This window comes from Alosa pseudoharengus, unplaced genomic scaffold (genome assembly GCF_046254945.1).
Source record: "Alosa pseudoharengus isolate Yale_2024_CS ecotype anadromous, Long Island Sound unplaced genomic scaffold, YU_APseudo_1.1 YU_APseudo_1.1_scf_10, whole genome shotgun sequence".
NCBI lineage: Eukaryota > Metazoa > Chordata > Actinopteri > Clupeiformes > Clupeidae > Alosa > Alosa pseudoharengus.
In genome coordinates this window covers 34,738,306-34,757,786 of record NW_027468565.1, presented here as the reverse complement: position 1 = coordinate 34,757,786, position 19,481 = coordinate 34,738,306, and the positions used below count along the sequence as shown (strand labels likewise).

General features: G+C 41.4%; 1 protein-coding gene and 1 non-coding gene across 3 annotated transcripts; one reads left to right on the top strand and one right to left on the bottom strand.

Moving 5' to 3' along the window:
* Positions 1-2,416: 2,416 nt before the first annotated feature.
* On the top strand, positions 2,417-2,581 carry LOC143110262 (U1 spliceosomal RNA). The gene has a single exon (XR_012984100.1). It is a non-coding gene; the product is annotated as a U1 spliceosomal RNA (small nuclear RNA).
* Positions 2,582-3,792: 1,211 nt separating this feature from the next.
* bnip2 (BCL2 interacting protein 2) lies at positions 3,793-19,163 on the bottom strand. Of its 2 annotated transcripts, XM_076270778.1 has the most exons (11): positions 18,588-19,163; positions 16,119-16,214; positions 15,547-15,638; positions 14,504-14,680; positions 11,594-11,776; positions 10,284-10,386; positions 9,868-9,999; positions 8,463-8,549; positions 8,161-8,259; positions 7,759-7,794; positions 3,793-4,782 (listed from the first exon to the last, which is right to left on the bottom strand). In XM_076270778.1, the coding sequence occupies exons 1-11, from the start codon at positions 18,974-18,976 to the stop codon at positions 4,725-4,727; spliced, it is 1,452 nt and encodes a 483-aa protein (XP_076126893.1). In that variant the 5' UTR covers positions 18,977-19,163; the 3' UTR covers positions 3,793-4,724. The 2 variants fall into 2 exon arrangements, with proteins under 2 accessions (XP_076126893.1, XP_076126902.1); XM_076270787.1 differs by lacking the exon at positions 7,759-7,794.
* Between the last annotated feature and the right edge of the window lie 318 nt (positions 19,164-19,481).

Genomic DNA, 19,481 nt, shown 5'->3' with positions numbered 1-19,481 from the left:
TTTTGTCCAAAGCAACATACAAATACAAAACAATATAATATTTAAATTTAACAGGGAACAGATTAAAATGTTGGTCAGACTAAGGAGAATAGCAATAATAAACAACAATGTCAATTCAATCAATAGCCTAATGAAATAAACAATGAAAATGAGGGGGAAAAGCAATAATAAACAATAATAACAGCCTAATGGAAATAAAACAATATTATACAAACCATAGACACGATTAAAGAGGAGTAATTAGTCATTTGAAAATACAAAAATGCCCACACAATAATCATAGTATACAACTTTTAAAAGAAACTACAAGGCATATTATTGAAAACGTATCCCCAAGAGACAAGAAATACTATTTGATTGGCTGGCAGAGGGCTATTAATTTAATTCTGTACACCTATGAAGTAGATATGGTAAACTCAACTGTATCACAGCAACTACCCACTATCATTTCCGTAACCAATGAATGAATGTATGACAAATTTAACAGGCCGGCCTCTTTTCAAACTGAACTGCATTTCCCTTTTTGTGCTATAAATGCATGCCTATGAGGACACAGAATAACATCCTGTAAGGTGCCCCATACAGAATTAAAGAACTTGGTGGAGACAACTCTTTTCGCATCGGGAAGATCTTTGTGTCCGTCTCCTCTATTATTTCAGCATACCTCAGCAGATGTTATCCCTTGCATAAATCCTCATGTGAAATCCATTAGGCCTATTTGATTTTGTCCTATAGTGTGAATGAACACACTAATGTTCTCCCTCAGTATCTTATCTGTATCGTTTTCAAATTTGAGTCTTGTAGCACTTGACACACCTGACAATTCAAGCTCCTGAAGTTAGTTAGCCTAATTTTTTTTTAACTTTCAATGTTCTAAGGGGATGATGAAACAGAAAAGACAGATATAATGCTTTTAAGTTGTCTACAGGGTGATATTAAATTGGCGGCACAAACAAAAAAAATGGGTTTAACCCATGTTGACCATTTTGGCTCCCTGCAGTTGACTTTTCTTTTCATTTTTTCCAACTTCAGATATGTCCAGAGGGGATCATAAAAGAGAAAAGTTAGAACACTTAAGTTGGTCACAATTTGGCATACTACTGCAAGAAAAAGGAAAAATGGGTTTACATTTTATGCTGTCCTTTCAAAAGGGTAATGAAATTAGTATTTTTATGGACAAATCGCTACTTAAGTCAACTTTAGAGCTGAATATAGGGAATTGCCCAGAGGATATTATCGGGCACCCACTCTATTCTTATGGAGTAACCCTTGGCCAACAAGAAACAGCAAAATGGCTCCCGGACTATGATAAGCATATAGCTATATGTCATGGTTATAGGTAGTATATTTAACTGAGTGATTCATTTTGGCAAAAAATGACAGATTTTTCTTAAATATTTAAGTATTTGAAATACTCTATACAATCCCTCAAAGTATTTTGTTACAAACTACATTAGATTTGTTCCAATCCTGCAAAATACAAATGACAAAATACACTAATTAAATACCACCCCCTCGTGCATCCGGGTTCCTGGAAGTGGCTGAAATATCTTGCTCATCTTTGCTACGACCAGAGCCCGATCACTCCCTACTCCATTGTACCTGCAATCTGTTGCAGTTCCGCTAGGGGCGATCACAAATAAGTGCAAAAACAATGGGGGTCTATGGAGCTAGACGGCTAAATTTGTCCCTTTCACCTGGTTGTCGTTGAAAAATCGAAGATTTGATTGTGGTTTCTGCAAGCTCACTATGGATTATAGGTAAAAAGTTGAATGAACGAGTACTTACGTCCTTTCGATTTCTTACAGGTTGGGTCGTTGTTGCCGACAACACACTAGCTTTCTGCTAATGAATGACGTCATTGATGCATTTGAAAGGCTTTTTAGAACAAATAAGTGACTCAAAAAATATAATACTCAGCGGTGTGTATTTTCTCTGCCCCCTGTTTTGCGTGCAACATTCAAATTTCTGGGCAAAACATTACACCCAGAGAAAAGTGGATTTGAGGGGTACAGCTCCATAGACCTCCATTAATCCTGCACTTATTCGTGAGCGCCCTCATGTGGAAAGAGAAAAGGAACTGCAACCAGTTCAGAAACCGGAAGTTTCCCGAGAGTGGCGGTTCTCCCCTTGTTAGACGTTCTCTGCTACGACCAGAGCTCCGCCTTAACAATCTTTGGCCCGTCTACGTTGTGCGTGGAAAGTGATGCATCATGGGACAGTTTTAGAATTTGTTGTATGTTTTATGTTTTTTTTCCGAGTACGAAATTATTTCTGTGTGATATAGCCTACATATATAAACACTTGTTTAAACGTTGTTTTTTTAAATGTTGAATTGTAAACATAGCCGGAAGCCCGCCACCTATGTGAAATATATGGCATTTGGTCTAGTACCCTCGTAAACCGTGTACAACTCATACTTACCTGGCAGGGGAGATACCATGATCATGAAGGTGGTTCACCTCTGGCGAGGCTCTGCCATTGCACTTCGGCGGTAGCTGACCCGAACGAATTCCCCAAATGTGGGAATCTCGACTGCATAATTTGTGGTAGTGGGGGACTGCGTTCGCGCTCTCCCCTGTTATAGTGTGAAATGATAATGAAAGTAGATTAGGATAAAATAGTTGTTATCACACTGGAAACTTTACTAGGTTAGTTCAGAATTACTCATTGCATTTTGCGAATGTACTTGAGAACTTCGTATTACATCCTCGCGTCCCCGACGTTGACATGTTGTGAATTCGATGGGTTTTCCTATCTAGAAGCACCGCTTTTATGGCTTCATGTAGGCTACCAGAGAATGTCTAAGGCTACCTTAATATAATAACCTGCTGCCGCACATTTTTGTAAGCTTCAGAATTCAGATAGCATGCTCTGCTGTCCTTCTCTTCCTCTCAAAAAATGTAGATGTCGGTATTTTCATGCATTTTTTTCTAATTGACTGTTAGACCAAATTGTCAAACCAAATTCTAATTAAATAGGCTATATGATCTCCTCTCCCGTTTGCGTCCGTGGCTCATTTTAGGCTATTTATTATCCGTTATTTGGTAGCTAGCTGCCTCAACTTCCTGTAATTGGTCCGAAAGTTCGAACCAGCCAAAAAGTGTTTTCATACTGCAAACGAACCGAACCATGGTTCAGTTTGATCCGGACCGAGACCACCTCTTTAGGTCTGACCAAATTCAAACTAAGCAACATCTTTTGCAGGTAATCCACTAGGTGGTAGCCTACAGGTTGCTCTAATTGTTTTGAGAAATGCACAAACTGTTGTGCAAACGATAATGCACAAAAGCAATTGATAACTGTAATCAAAAGAATGTAGCATGTAGCGATGCAACATGTCCACCTCAAACTCCTGTCTACAGATTCCTGAAAATCTGTCACTCGCGGGCGAGTCCAGAATGAATGGAGGTCTATGGAGCTGTACGCCTCAAAATCCACTTTTCTCGGGATATCATTTTTTTCCCCAAGTAATTTGAATATTGTATTCGAAAGGGGAGGCAAAGACAATATACTTGGTGGAGTATTATATTTTTTAAAGTCACTTAATTGTTCTAAAAAGCCTTTCAAACGTGTGAATGGCGTCATTCATTAGCATGATCATAGCATCAATGCTATGTATGGGATTAATAGAGAGTGGGGACTGAGGCTCTGGCTATAGTGAACTGCAGCGGGGGTCACAGGAGGCTACCTCTACTGACCTCATCTTGGGCCCAAGACAGCAGGTAAGATCAGACATCATTTCAGTCATTTAGACAGTTTACATTCAAAATGATGGGCAACACAGACCAATAGTTTATCATATGGTGTTTTTTTAGGCTGTATTTGACTTGACAGATTCCATTCCTTATGTAGTTACAATCACTTGCTCTTATTCATCTGTCAAATTACAGTAAAACACATTTACACAACACATACATTTGGCATTTTACATCTGGCAACCGATTTAAAAACACATTTCAGAAAATGAGCGGTAGGCTACTTTATTCCGGCCACAGGCTCCGTGTTCAGGTTGATCACGTCTTTCTGTCTTAACTTCCTTTTACCTGCAGCATGTGGGGGAGAAAGGACACGCTACAAAACTTTTTGTCATGCACCTTCTTGTTCTATTCAGCAGTAACAACAGGTGTGTAATCTAAGCTCAGTGGTGAGCAATCTAAAAAATATTGTTCAAATCAATAGCCATAAAAATATATTAAATCTCTCCTTTTTCATCACTTTTTTGAAATATAAATATATATTTTAACTGAAATGAGGACCATGCATCATCTATGTGGAAATGGAGTGCCTTACATATACATCAGTAACTATTACAAAGGCAACAGAAATGTCTATGTTTGGCTACATATGTAAAAAGGTTATAAAAATGGCTTGCTTGCAACGGAATTGAGATTTCAAAGTATTGACCGGGTGTTTGGCATTTCTACAACACACTAACAAATCAGAAAATGTCCACAAAGAGAACGGGCTGCGGTGTCTTAAAAGGCACAACTCTGAAGTCAGCAACAAGAGAAGAAGATCTCCATTCGATCTCGAAGAGTCTTCAGACAAAGAGAAACTCAACCAAAACACAGAACCACAATGATAAAAAGGCCTGGATGCCACTGGCCGCAGCTCTGCACATTCTTATGTCTGTTTTTCCTTGTTTTTTTTTTTGTTGCTCTACGTGATGGGCTCTGCGTGCAAATACAAACACACACACACACACACACACACGCCTTGTGTCACTCTGGCAAGGCTGCAGCGGCCATCTCCACCTTTCCATGCATGTCCTGGTCAATCCTGCACGGAAGAAAACCCTCATTAACCATCACACAGAGAACACAGAAAAACCCAAAGTAAACCCAGTTCCCATCTTTAGCCAACCCAATTTTTAAGGGACAATGCCCAACCCAAATGATAAGAAATTATGGTTATGCACAAAAGCATCATGGTACGGTATGTCCAAAATATGTATTTTTGATACCAAGGTCAAGATGACGACTGACTGATTTTCCAGAGTAACCTATAGATCTTGAGTGGCATTTTTGGAATTCCACCACATCAATGGCAAGGATTTTTTCGTCATTACAACAGACCAGACAGATGATCAGATTGAAGAAAGAAAGTATTAGCACGGTACACAGATTAAAAACAAAACTGGATTTCAGATGAAGATCAAGAAGGAAAGTTCAAGAGAGTTCTCATAAATTCACTAAAACCAAAGGGAAGCACATTTTGCTTTAGTAAGCTTATGAGAAAAAAATAAGCAGTTGTCGAGGTAGTAGAATTTAGGTATTGCTGTGAGGTCTGGTCTATGAATACATACACAGTAGCATGATCAAGTTAGAAAGAAAGCCCAAATATGGTTCAACACAACAAAGATGCAAAGTAATGAGAGAATGTAAATATGATTATGTGCGTATGTGTGCAAGCTGTTGAGAAAATTCCATATGAATAGTCAACATGAACTGAATATGTTTCTTCATGACTAAACAGTATGGTAGCCCACTTCATTAGTGTGCTGGCAATCAGATCATAGTTTGCCAGGAATTTTCATTCATACCCTCTTTAAAACATCAGCCTATGAATTTCAATCTGCTTTCAAGATGCAGCATAGAACTGGACTATTTTCCAAAGACAGTTTAACCATATACAAACACAAACACACCATATACACATACTATACTTATACACCAAATCTATACAAAACAAATACATGAATATCACAACATTAACTGTGTGAGACAACAACAAACAAACAAAACCTTTGACCAGTCACCCTGTGTACTAGCTAAAGTGCTGCATTGGTTCTTGATCCACATTTCAGGAGTTTAGAAGAGGTGTGTGAGAGAGAGGGTTGCAAGGTGCATGATTGGGTAAGTGTGTGCCGTGCCGTGCTGTGCCGTGCTGAGCAGGGGCGTGTTTCCCAAAACCATAGTTGCTAACTAAGTTAGCAACTTTGTTGGTTGCAATGCAATTTCCCATTGCCAACCAACTAACTTGCTAACAGGTTAGCAACTATGGTTTTGGGAAACGCACCCCAGTACAGGATGAGGAGGTGCAACAGTGACACATGCAGGCAGCGGTGGGGTAGTGCAGCGGGAGCATCAGTCAACGGCCAGGCAGGCGTGCAGTTAAAACACTAATCCAGCCACTGGATGCCAGCTCTGCACTGTATTGTACTGGGACGGCAGGCTAATCAGGAAACTGGGTCACCCTGCAATACCGCAGCAGCATTCAGAGCAAACATCTCACAATCACAACTAATTACTGCTATCAAAGGAATGTGTATATTTCTTCATTTATTCATTCATTCATTCATTCATTTATATGTGTATGTATTATAATTGGGGTGGGGTGGGGTGGGGGGCTACTTTCAAAATCAAGGGACTGTTAAACACAACATGCTCAACATAGTGACCTTATATTTGTACTAGAGGCTAGCTACAGTGTGGTCTATTTGGGAAACAGGAAGGGGTCAGAGGTGATTGTAATCGTAGGGGTGAGGGCTGCGTGTGAGGCTTGGTTAGGGGATTAACCACCGTGAGGGACTGGATTGTTTCTGTGTGACGCTGTGGCCGGCTACTCAGTCTCCCTTAGATCCACACATTGGTCAGCTTTGGGACTGGAGCTCTCACAGACCCTCAGCAAAACTCACAGGCAGCTGATGTGTTGGCCACTGTGCTGTGGCCAGCCTCAACCGGGCTGTGACATTATCCTCACCTTCGTGTCTCCGATATCATCCTACACTTTACTGTGTATGACCGTTTACTAAATGGTCCTGCAGGTACAGGGTTAGACTATTATCGACATCACGGCCACTTCCGGTTTGGGACAAACGCATCCAAAACAAACGCATCCATCCATGAAAGTGAATTAAAACAATAACACAGAATATCCAGCCATTTAGTCTGGTTATTTTTCTATGAGCCAGCTGGTCATTTGTGGGCACACTCACTCAATCCAGCTGTCCTCAACTTTTGCTGTTCTATCTAGCTCATCAGAATAGTTCATTAATTTTTAATGAACAAATACAATGTGGTTTTGTTTCCCCTGAGCGCACTCTGCACTCTTCGTAGACTGTGCTTTATCTCAACAGAAAATGACATGACCAATGTCAAGAATATGTCTAGAAAATGACATGCGATGTCAAGAATATTCTGGACTGCATGGAGCTTCGTCGACTTGGAATGTAATTGGTCAAAAAGCTGCTCATGTCAATCGCACAGGCGAAGGGTGTAGTACAAAGCGCGGTCACTAACTCATCAAGGAGACTTCAGGAGTCGTCATCACTGATCTCTAATTCAACACATGATCGAGTATCTATGGTTTCAAGAGTGGCATGTTTATTTGAGATCAGTGTTTTTTTTTTTCTTGCATGCTTGTCAACGAAATGAAAGGAAATGCTCACTCTGGGTGAAGGGGGGGGGGGGGGGTTCACTCTGTGTGAGGGGGGGGGGGGGTCACTGCAGCGTACAGCTTAGCACCTGCTAGCAGCAGTGAGAAGATTGCAACAAGTGACGCCTTCTGGAAACTGGTCATTCACTAAGAGGGTGCGAAATTGGTGAACTGTCCACAAAGTGAATCTGAAGAAGACCGCAAGGTCGAAACGTCATGTGCCAAATAATGAGAAAATAAACTCAACAAAAGAGTACCAAGGAGTGTGCGAACTTTTTTCCTAAAAGAACTGTCCACAAAGCCAACCAATGACTGAGGTGTTAGTTTCCGTGCAATGCAGAGAAAACCTATGGGGTCCTGGAAGGTGCAGACAAGTACCTTTTATGTCTTTTCCTATTTTTTTCTTCATCAAACCTTCGAGGAAGGGCAGGAAGACGAGGTTAGGGAAAAGAGATTGGTTGACAGTTCAACAGCCATCAGCAAACATACACATAAGCACATCGTCAAAAAGGGCTTTGACAGTGTCCACTGAAAAGGCCTTGCTACAAGCTCTGAGGTGCAATCAACCAGATAACAGAATTAATGAAAGAAAATAATCAAATATAATTCAACAGGTGTGGAAAAAGGTCCCAAACGGTAATATTGTAAGTGATAACTATTAGCATAGATTGTTTGTCTGAGGGTTAACGTATGTTTCCCTCAGACTTAAAATGTTGTGAAATATGAACTAGAGGTGGCAGGAAACCGAGAGAGAGTGTTGGTGGCCGGAGAGGTGCTTACTGTTTAATGCACTCGGGTATGGACACATATTCCATGGGAACGAGCTCTGCCAGGTCCGTCAGGCTGAACACATACTTGATTTTTTGGCTAAACTTTGAGCTGTAAAATCAGAGAAAGAACTGTAAATTATGTTCAACATAACGCAAACAAATAAGCCAACCAATAACAACAAACAGCAATGCAGCATAGTTTTGAATAATGTGGATATCTTATGTAAGATTAAATATTAAAAGCAACAAAAATGTAATCCATTTCATGAAGCCACATTGAAAAATGTCAACAGGACAGACAACATGGCTGACCTTATAAACGGTTTGGTGAGAGCAAGAAGTGTGCGGATGAACCAGGAAGGATGGACGATAATCAAAGATTTCAAGTTCTTCCGTAACCTGTCATTTAAACAAGAAAATGAGAGTTAAGTTCAGTCTTCCAGGTTCCTAGAACATGGACAAGAGTCAAGCCTGGCTTTCTGTGGGAGGGAGAATAAAGCTATGGAGATCCTCTATTAAGCCTGGCTTTTTGTGGGAGGGAGAATAAAGCTATGGAGATCCTCTATTAAGCCTGGCTTTCTGTGGGAGGGAGAATAAAGCTATGGAGATCCTCTATTAAGCCTGGCTTTCTGTGGGAGGGAGAATAAAGCTATGGAGATCCTCTATTAAGCCTGGCTTTCTGTGGGAGGGAGAATAAAGCTATGGAGATCCTCTATTAAGAAATGGTGGTTGTGTAACGCCAAAGTGTTTTTTTTTAATGCACACACAAAACAGACAGGTAGTACCATAGACCAAGGACCAAGAGGAGCCATTTACTGAATTTGACAAAAAGTATATTGGATTACAATCATAGGCTGCAGCTTTAACTGACTCTCTCTCTCATCAACCTCCTTCCTTTCAACTGGCCTAACAGGTTAATAACATTTTATTTGATTGAGTGAACAGAATTACACGCTCATTTAGCTGATTGTCACAACAGACTTTTGAGTCCAGCTCTTTGAGTCCAGTTCCTGTAATCCACTTCCATCCCCCAGATCTTCTCTGCTTCCTAACTCACAACCGTACACAGAGCCAATGCCTCATAAGCAATGAAGACAGCCATGTATGCTCTGAAATACTATGACATACACTATGAATCATTACTCACCTATAATAGAATTATAATCTTGTTTCCTGATTATGTTCTACAGCGTTACAAAGCTGTAGTGGTCTAGTGATGTAAGGGAGGCTCCTACAAAGGTACAAATCACTGCTAGAACATGTGCTAAGTATTCAAGCTACCTCCTTTTCTAGCTAAATAATGATTTAAAAACAATGATTCATAATAGCTGTTCTTATTAATCACTAAAAGCTAATATATTAGATGAGTACATATATCATTGTAAACAAACATTTTCTCCCTCCAGTTCTTCTACCTGCATCAAGCAGACCTGTGTCCTGTATCCTCAAATGTTTCTGGTAAATCCTTACCCCGAATTCATGACTTAATATTTCACTTAACAATCATTTAACTACAGGCTGAGACACGCCAAATCTCTGTACTAATGCTCAAGCCAAAAGAAGCCTTCGGGCATGAATTTATGCAGCATGACTTCAGATTTTGAATGGACTCAAAACTCCCATAGAGCAGCTTAATGTCCAAGAGAAGAGAAAGAGAAGAGAGAGAACACAGATATATATATTGTTCCCCCCAAATCCATCTTAGGGTTACACGGACCTTCTGTCGATCTGCTGGTAGCACTTCCTGAGCCACCCCACACTGGGCATCTTGCGTCGAGATGTGGCACCGTTCAAGTAAACAATCATGTAGTTCTCAGCAACCAGGAGCTCCAGAGTGCCGATCACATACCTGCACAGGTAGGTCACACATTCAGGGTTGACAGGGCGGATACAACTAAAGCCAAACTTGTCTTTACTTGACTTGTTGTCTTAACTTATTAAATCAAAAACTGTGAGGTTGTTAAACACTGTGAAGCTTATGGGAACTGTTTTACATCCAAATATCCACAGGTTTGTCTATGTAAACCAAATTCTTATAGCTCCATTACTTATCTTTGGTTTGTTTTGTCAGATGGACTTACTGGGTGAATGCATGTAAGGAAAATAACGTAAGGTCAAATTTGCCAGTCTTACTTAAAGAGATTGTCCATGATGTATCTGTAATTTGGCTGGTTGCTCTCTGGCATGTAGCACACCGCAAAAACAATGATGGCATTCAACCCGTCACCATAGTAACCTGCAACACAAGGGACAGAAGGACAAGAGTGTATAAGGTACCATCCTCTCTTGCTGTATGACTCGGACATTCCCGGACATTCACTGACCAGTCAGACAGCCAAATCAGGGCAATAGGTCTGTGTCAGTGGCACACCCTGTTAGCATCACTGTACAACCCCTCATGACATTACCAGATAACAGGGCCAACTGCTGTTTAAGGCGGGGATTACACTGACCAGCTGCAAGCAGCAGATTTCCTATTGTTCGCTATGTTTCGGCAGCGGAACAGTTGGAGCGGCAGCGTTGCGCTGAACTTGGCTCAACTTTCAAAGCGTAACACGAGGCTCATCAATTGCCAGTTAAATGCAACACAATGTACACTGTTCGTGTAACTTAGGAAAGAGATGGAACTTATTCTGAATTATTATGTTCTGAGGGTCACCTTAAGCTTTACCGCTGCCGCTTCCTTACTTCTAATGTGATCATCTCCGTCTAAGAGAGGCGTTGCGTTAGGCAGACAGATGGCCACAGGGGATAACGTGGTCAGCCTTAAACAGCTACTCTAGTGAACCATTAGGGCAAACTGTGAAGTTCCTATGAAGCTATGTTGAGGGATGGGAGTGCAGGAGGAAGAAGGATAATGGCATATGGCTGGGAGCTGTTTGAGCCATGTTCATTAAAATATAATTCCAACTGCAAAGCCCTGAAGATATTGAGCATTAAAGTATGCTTCTCCAATGAGAGACACCTGCAGATGTAAAGGTAATGTTACTACGGGTAAGTCAAGACTAGATCTTATGAAACAATCTTAAGATGGGGGGGGGGGGCACATGTCCCACTGCTGTTGTATCCACTCAAAATGCTATCTGTATAGCAGCGTATAGTCGTAGCATCCTGTGGCCTTCAATGACAACTGAGCACAAATGATAGTTGACTGTGAAAACCTAGACAAATTTTCCTACTATTGACATGTTTATTCATTGATTTTGCCAAATTTCTTGAGCTCTTAAGTCAACACACAGGGGAGGGCTATACATGGGAATGTATTTATTTTTATTCATATTCTTTATAATTAAAGCATGATCTGATTTTGATTCACTGGGCTATGGGGCACTGCGGTTAATACTTTTTTTTTTACATTTGCATAAAACACTGTCCTGCGGTACATGAGAAATGACTGCCATTGATTAATGCCATGATCCAAACCAAAGGACAGTCCAGCGTACCCCCATGACTGATGACCCTCTTGTAGGGCTCGATGGCCTTCATGTCGACACGATGCTCCTGGTCCCCGATGCGGAAGACCCTCCAGCGACGGCCCTCCTCGCGCTCCTCAGATGCCGAGTACTCGCGCACCGACTCCACACCCTTCCGCAGGAGATCCGTGCTCTTCGGCTTCGGAAGGTCGTCTGCCAAGAGCGAAGAGAGAGAGAGAGGGAGGGAGGGAGGGAGGGAGAGAGAGGGAGGGAGGGAGAGAGAGAGAGGGAGAAGGCAAACAAGCAAGATCAGAAAGAAAGAGACAGAAGAGTTATTTTTCAGTTCATTTGTGCCTGGTATGTTGACCATCAAGAAATGCCAGTTCAGGTAAGTGTCATCAGGAGTCAGGACTGATACCTCCTTCATAAACCCAGTCTAACCATCTTACATTCTACTTTTATGTTCATGTAATCTTGTTCTAATTCTATGTTAACAAGCCCAAAGGCATTTCATTACCTTTACAAAATGTAGTGTATGACCGCAATAATAAAGGTAAATCAATCTAAAAAAATTGTATTGTCATTCAAGCACTTCTGACTGTACAAGAGTATCAAAATGTAGCTCCCAAAAATGATTTACACAAATTTAGCACCAACTCTCCCCCAGAAGACTGATTGTTATTGCAGGACGCAATAAGCATGCAGGACAAATGTTTTTTACCAAAAGCACAGAAAATAATATCAGAAATTTGATTAAAGATCAGCACGTAATAGTCATATCTGATTTCAATAGCAAATTATCCACAGTCACAACCCAAACTTTTAATGGCCAACACGGACAAAAAGTAGAGGTCGATGATTCCAATGAGGCTGTTGAAAAATATGTTGTGAAGTAAAACCTGCTTCGATATACAGAAAACTATTCTGAATAAATAATCACAGAAGAAACCAATTTGAGTCTTGAGTCAATCTCATAACAGGAATTTGAAAATGGGGTACGTGAAAACATGCAAAAACCATCAGTGTTCCAAAAGGAACATGACGGAAAATAATGACAAAGCACAAGTTGAAAGCATAACAAAATTTTAAACCATACAAGAACACACAACTTGATTTGTTGTGGCAGAGCCAAGCCATACCCAGGAGTAAATAAATGAAAAATAAATACATCTCAAAAGGAAAACGGTGAAGGGATTTCATAGGCGTTGTTGATGTACTCAGGCGAAGGGAGCGGAAATGGCGAGGAGAGTGAGAGAGACTGTCAGAGACCTTACCACAACATGGTGCAGGCGGCACAACGCCCGTTCACAAGCACTGAGAGGAAACAGGCCTTCCAGGCCACAGAGAGACGGAAGCATTGGAAGAGGAGACACACAACACAGAACACACACACAACTGTTTAACTACTCCAAAGTGAGGTCACCCATGCCCCTGGTGTCAGGTGAAAGGCAACATAATTTGAAGTTCTGTGACTGCACCAAAAACTAAAAATCTGATTTACATGATCCGATGGCACAATGGGCAGAAGTGTGCCTCAGTGGAAATGGCATAATAATACCCTGAAATGTTCTGTTTTTTCACGGGCACCACGGGCTGGCATGTGGACACTTTCATAAGCTTCTAACCACTCTGAGGAAATGGTTGATGCCAATCATTCCTCATGGTGAAACATGATCTAGTGTTCTTACCTTCACCAACAGTTAGGGGGGAGCTACCTGTCTGTGCACTGACTTGGGTATCACTTAAAATTGTTTATACAGAGGCAATCAAGAAAGATAATCTTTCTTTCTGGTGCCTATTTATCTTTCTATCTGTTATGTCCTAAACAACAAAATAGTATATTTTTTGTTTACTTTCTTTAGAATTTGTTTATAAAGTAGCCTATTAAGAATTTGTAGTTCATTTCTATTGCTGTTTACCTTATGCAGAATCTTAATCTTGCACTGGTTATATCTTTGCCAAGGCACACGCTCTACCAGAACATCTCACTGTATCACTTCCACTTATGCATACTGCATGGCAGTGACAGTTCTCAGCCTGGAATCTGGTGGACAGACTATCATCTCACAAGTATATTTTCATCCTTACAGTGGTGTGAGCATTTGTCTTGTTCTGTGTGTAAGTTACTGGATGCTTACATTTCCCTCAGGATAAATAATGTGTGTGTCTGTCGGTCATCTAATTAAAATGACTGCAAATGTATTCCATAACAAAAGTGAGGGTCTGTACTGTTGGTGTTAGATTGTACACAGCGAGGAAGGTTATGGTTGGGCTGCAGAGAGCCATCTTAAGACCAGCAAGAAATAGAACACAGCACCATGGCAACCAGTTGCAAGCTTTTGTTTTTCATAAGTGCAAGGGAGAATCTGCTTATAAAAATGCAGAAAATGACTATACAAATGTTTGCATAGCTTTATAAATCTGCTTGGAGAAATGTCCTGAAGCAAAGACACTGAGAATGCATGAATGCATAAAAAGTCCCAATATGTGGACATTGTGGGCCCCAATTTGAAGAATGGGCAAAATGCAAAATCTAACTAAAGCTAACTTAATAACTGAAAAGAAAAATGATTGATACCAAATGTGAAGAGAAATAATACCTTTTAAAGACATTCAATGCAAGTTTTATTTGCTTAATAATTCAAATGATTTAAATATTTCATAAGTCTTAGCTTTGGGAGCAAAACATTAGGTAGACAAAGTTTGAGCACAATCTGAGACAGTGCGACAACCATTTTCCTAAATGCTTTCTGATTTGACATGGCTCCCACATGCCACACTACAGCTACAGTTCTCATGCAAAACTTTGCTTGCTGACTGACTTTGCACTTTACCCACCATTTAAATTAGGGCCCAGTGTGCAGAATTCAAGTCCACCATTTGCAGGATGTACCGGCAACGTGTACACACATAAATAACATCAGGCCTATCCTCTCTTACCCTCCCACTCAAACTCGTTGCTGTTGTCAGAGGGTGTGTCCAAGTCATCTAGGTCCAGTTCGGTGCTGTCGTCCAGCTCGTCGGAGAGAACTGAGCCCTCGCTCCGGTCTAGATTCAGGCTGATGTCTGGGGCCAAGAGCTTCTTCTTGGTCTTCTTGCCACTGTAGGGTTTTGTCGCTACAACAGCATCAACAAAAGAGTTTGACTACTGCTCAGCACCTCACCGCCAAGGTTGAAGTCAGGACTAACAGTATTAAAGCAACAGCATGCACAATGCAGCAATTTTATCACTTTTTGATGCATGCTTTCGCATGCAACTACACTCTTAAAACGAATGTGTTAGAAACAACACAAACTGTGTTGTCCCTATCTGGACATAGAGATGTGTTAACAACAACACAAGTTATGTTATTTCCAACACATTCTATTAATAATGTACACAGTATAACAAAAGCAATGTGTTCAAAACAACACAAACTATGTTGTCCCTGTCTAGACATAGAGATGTATGAAAACAACACAAAGTCATTTTGTAATGACACTGAGTGAGGCAGACAAGAGTGTTTGTGTCTATTTCTCCTACAGCTGGGCATCCTAAAGCGTCTTCCAGATGGCAGGATCTGGTACTCCTTACACAACACATGGCTTTGCACTACGCAGTTCTGTGATGTGGGAGGGACCCCCCCAACCCCCCCACGATAACGTAAGAAAAGATTTTTCAGCAAGACATCGGCAACTAATACTACATGCTGATATTAAGAACACCAGTAAGCATGCTAAAAAATATATAATCAGAATCAGATCAGTGCTTTAATCAGTGAGAAGAATGAAGATAAGAGAAATGCATTCCCATGTACGGCCCACCCGTGTGTATTAATTTCATAGCTGATGACATTTTGCAAAGTCAATGTATAAACCTTGATTAATAGACGGGAAATTACGGTTCTTTCTCTTAGACAGTTAGCATGCTAGTTTTAGACCAAAATCACCTTACTGTTTCACATCTGTCTTTAAATCGGTCTATGTTGGTGGGTGACTCTTACCAGGTTCTCCTTCCCCTGATGTGCCAGTGAAGAGCTCGTCACTGAGCTCAATGTCCTCTTCCTCCTCCTCCTCCTCTTCCTCTGGGAGAGGCCTGACAACACACAATAATTAATTACAGACCCAGAGAGTAAAGATGGGCAGGAAAGTGTGTGTGTGTCTAATTTCTTCACTGAGACTATGCTTTTCACCAAAGTCTCTTACTGTAAAGGTTAAGTGAAAGACCTCCGTTTATTTCCACTGACAAAGTACAGAAGGAGGATATTATGACAAAATAACTGAATGTAATCAGTTGCCAACACATGAATTAAGCCTAAAAGCAAACTTCAATAAAAATCTTTATCAAAAGAAGCCTTTAGTCCATCACTAAATTTTATCCATGTACAGGAAAATATCCTAATATGTTTGTGATGCACATGAACATTCAGTTCTTTGTACAGATTTCACTTTGTTCATCTTCAAGTGCCCTGCAACTATTAAAATGCACTCAAAGTGGCCACAATGATTATGAGTCCAAGACAAGGCTCACAAATCACTTTTTCCGTTATGCATCTGGGTGGGTGTGGTTTCTCACCTAGGAAAGTCCTCATCCTGCCATTCTTCCTTAAGCTCCACCCCCTCCATCCTGAGCCGGGCTTCGGTGGTGGCGACAGACTCCTGGCGCTCCAGACTGCCAACAACAACGACAAACAGAAGATTCATTTACACATACCAAACTAGTGGTCAACATCATGACCATGTTACCAGGTGCAAGAATATAATATTGTGCACTCGCAATAATAATAACACTAGGTTGGCCATTATGTTATATGGGGGCGTTGTTAAGCTACAAAGTAGAGTGTGTATGGATAAGCCATATAGTAGAGTGTGTATGGATAAGCCATATAGTAGAGTGTGTATGGATAAGCCATATAGTAGAGTGTGTACGGATAAGCCATATAGTAGAGTGTGTACGGATAAGCCATATAGTAGAGTGTGTACGGTTATGCAATAAAGAACAGTATAAACTACAGTGTAGTCACATCTAAGTACTGGACACCATCATGCAGTTGAAAATATATTTCAAGAGAAGTTCAGGAAGAAACAACTTTGTGTCGATACATACATAGATACATACAGCAGACGGTTTTTAACCAAAGCGACTTACATCAGTCAATTATATTACAAAGGCCACTGTCCCCGGAGCAATTAGGGGTTAAGTGCCTTGGTCAAGGGCACAACGGTGGAAGCCAGGAATTGAACCCACAACTTTTCAGGCTACTGCATGCTAGCCCTGCTCCTTAACCACTACGCTACCACCACCGTCTTGTCTATCTATAGGCCTACTCATGGCTGGAATGGGGTCTGCGAGGCTGGTCATGGGCTCGGTCAGAAGACCTGGCGACCACTGCCGCTAAGCACCTCAGACGATAGGACCACAATGAGGCTTAGTTTGTAAATCATAACTCAGCTGGGGTGCTGAAAACTACTGGGCTATGCTCAGTACGTGTCTGGAATCTCAATGTTATACAGGGCCTCTTTGATGGCCTAATCTCTAATGCTAATATACTTGCACACCCAGACACAGAAAACTGCACTGCATTCTTTTCACTAACAAATGCCATTATATACATCAGCTGAGCTGCAGTGGTCTTTCAAACAACAACAATAACACTCATCTACTCTCAAACACATGACTGACAGGGAACCACACTAATCTCCTGTGCTAAAGGAATAGCATGCCCATTGGGTTAACAAGTCCAGGCAGTGTTCAGTGCACTGCACTGTATAAACTGGTTGAAAACCTTGCACATTTAACAACGCCTACCTAAATATCCAGAGGTGTTGATTTAGTGCACAATTTTCAATGGAACTGGGGGGAGATCAAAAACCAAAACAGAACCACACTAACATAACAGGACTAGAAGTACTTGGCAAATGAGCAGTAAAGACAGATGGAAAGAAGAGAGCGAGACTAGCCTTTTTCTCAGACTTGTCTGTGTATAAGACACACTAGTTTACCGATACATTGCTTGACTCAAAAGCACAGCAAAAATGCACACCTGGCATGTGGTTAGGGGAAGGGGATCCTCTCCTAAACCACCCAAAGGAGCTTTTCTTCTACAGAGGCAGCTGTTTGGTCATTTCAAAGAGACAACTGACAACATACCCCATGCAAGAAAAGATACACACAGACAGGCAAAGAGAAGTAGGACACTGGGGCACAGTATTGGGAAGACCAGAGCTCTTTCTCATGCTAGTCATGACACGTTGGACACACTCCTTTGAATGTGTCAGAGCCATGGGCACTAATTAAACTATTACCCCTGACGTGATTACAACTGCCCCAGGGCTTGGGGGGTAGGAACAGCTCATGAAGTCAAGCCCCAAAGCAACGTCTACAGATTTCAGAAGCTACAAGTCTCTGCTCGTAACCTGGACTGATGTCGGACACAGAGCCAAGCAGTGTCTGTTTCAATGCTGTGCGGTTTTAACAGGGGGTTTTTAAGTTTCCAGCTGCACTACTTTTCACACTAAAGAGGAAGTTCGACAGTTCGGCATGACCAACAACAACGTCTTTCACCCATTTGCTTAACCAACGCTAAAACACCAAAGTTCTCCAGCCTCTGCAGTGTGGCAAAATATGTCTAACATAGTTTTGACAGTGCTGTGGAAGCCTGTGAATAGGTGAACTACCTCAGTGCATGTAACAGGACCTGTTGTGTTAAAACTAGAAATTGACTTCAAGACTGCAAGACTCCTCCAGAGTCAATCAAGCAAAAGATTAAAGATGTTGCATGAGATGACATATCACACTCCGTTTAATTAAAGTTTAGTAATTGCTTTCTTCGTAGTACGAGTCATTCCAGGAAAAAATAACATGTTAGAATTAACAATGAAATTACATATTATGTGGTTGCTCAGTTTAGCCTACCATGTTCTCATCATGAGCCAGTTTCATGTTTTGGATTAATGAGCCAACCAACTTTCGCCACTTCAGAACAGAACGTTTAAGGAAACAAGAAATCAATTCAATCGCAACTTTGCATGTGTGTCTGGTTACCTTCCATTTAAATCATCTGATGGAGAGTTGTGCTGGGTCAAATGAACTGGAGTGGAAGTTCGCTCCCCAGTCGATTCCTCCTGTTTTTGTCCATTGTCTGGAGTCTCCGCTTCCTGTGGCGGAGCTCCTGGTGGGGTCGGGCTGTCGAGTGGCGCAGCACAATTCCCGTTCTCCAACAAAACAACGTCTTTTGTGGAAGACTTTTCGGACTTTTCCTCATCTTCCTTCTCTCCACCTTCTGATGGATGCGACGGACTCGTCGTCGCGTTGTTTTCCAGCATCTCAAGTGTCCTGGGTGTGTCTGGATCTGGGCTGCTTTTGTTCAGACCCATTTCTCCAGCTGTGTTCAGCCTCGAGTCCACTTCACTTTCTACCACATCTGAGGCCATGAGAGCTTATATCAGTCACGGCCCTCTTTTACTTCGAGCTAAGCTATTTGGCTCAAGTGTAAGTCAATCACCACAAACTACCCCTAATCTGCGTTCCCCTTCCTTCGCTGGCCAGCCAACAGTCCTGTAGGCTAACCTATCGCTAGCAGGCGAAGTTAGTTAGGTAACGTTAACCGCAGAGGGCTGTAAAGTTTACTTCAATGCAAGTGACTTTACTTCAGTAACATAATTCCTCTGACAGAGTTAAGTTAAGTCAAACGGAGACCTTGAAAGCATTCGTGCACACCGATAATTTTGTTGTAAACTTTCCTGGTAGAGATCTGTTTTTGGTGATAGAGTGCGCAGTCCTTATTCCTTCCTTCCTTTCCCAGGCTTGATTGCTTCGGCTCTGCTATCGTGCTAATACAATTAGCTTGCTAGCATGCTACCGTTGACAAGGGAAACTTTGTCAATCTGGTGGTTGATAAGTCAAGATCCATGGAGTTCTACCATTCAATGGATCAAG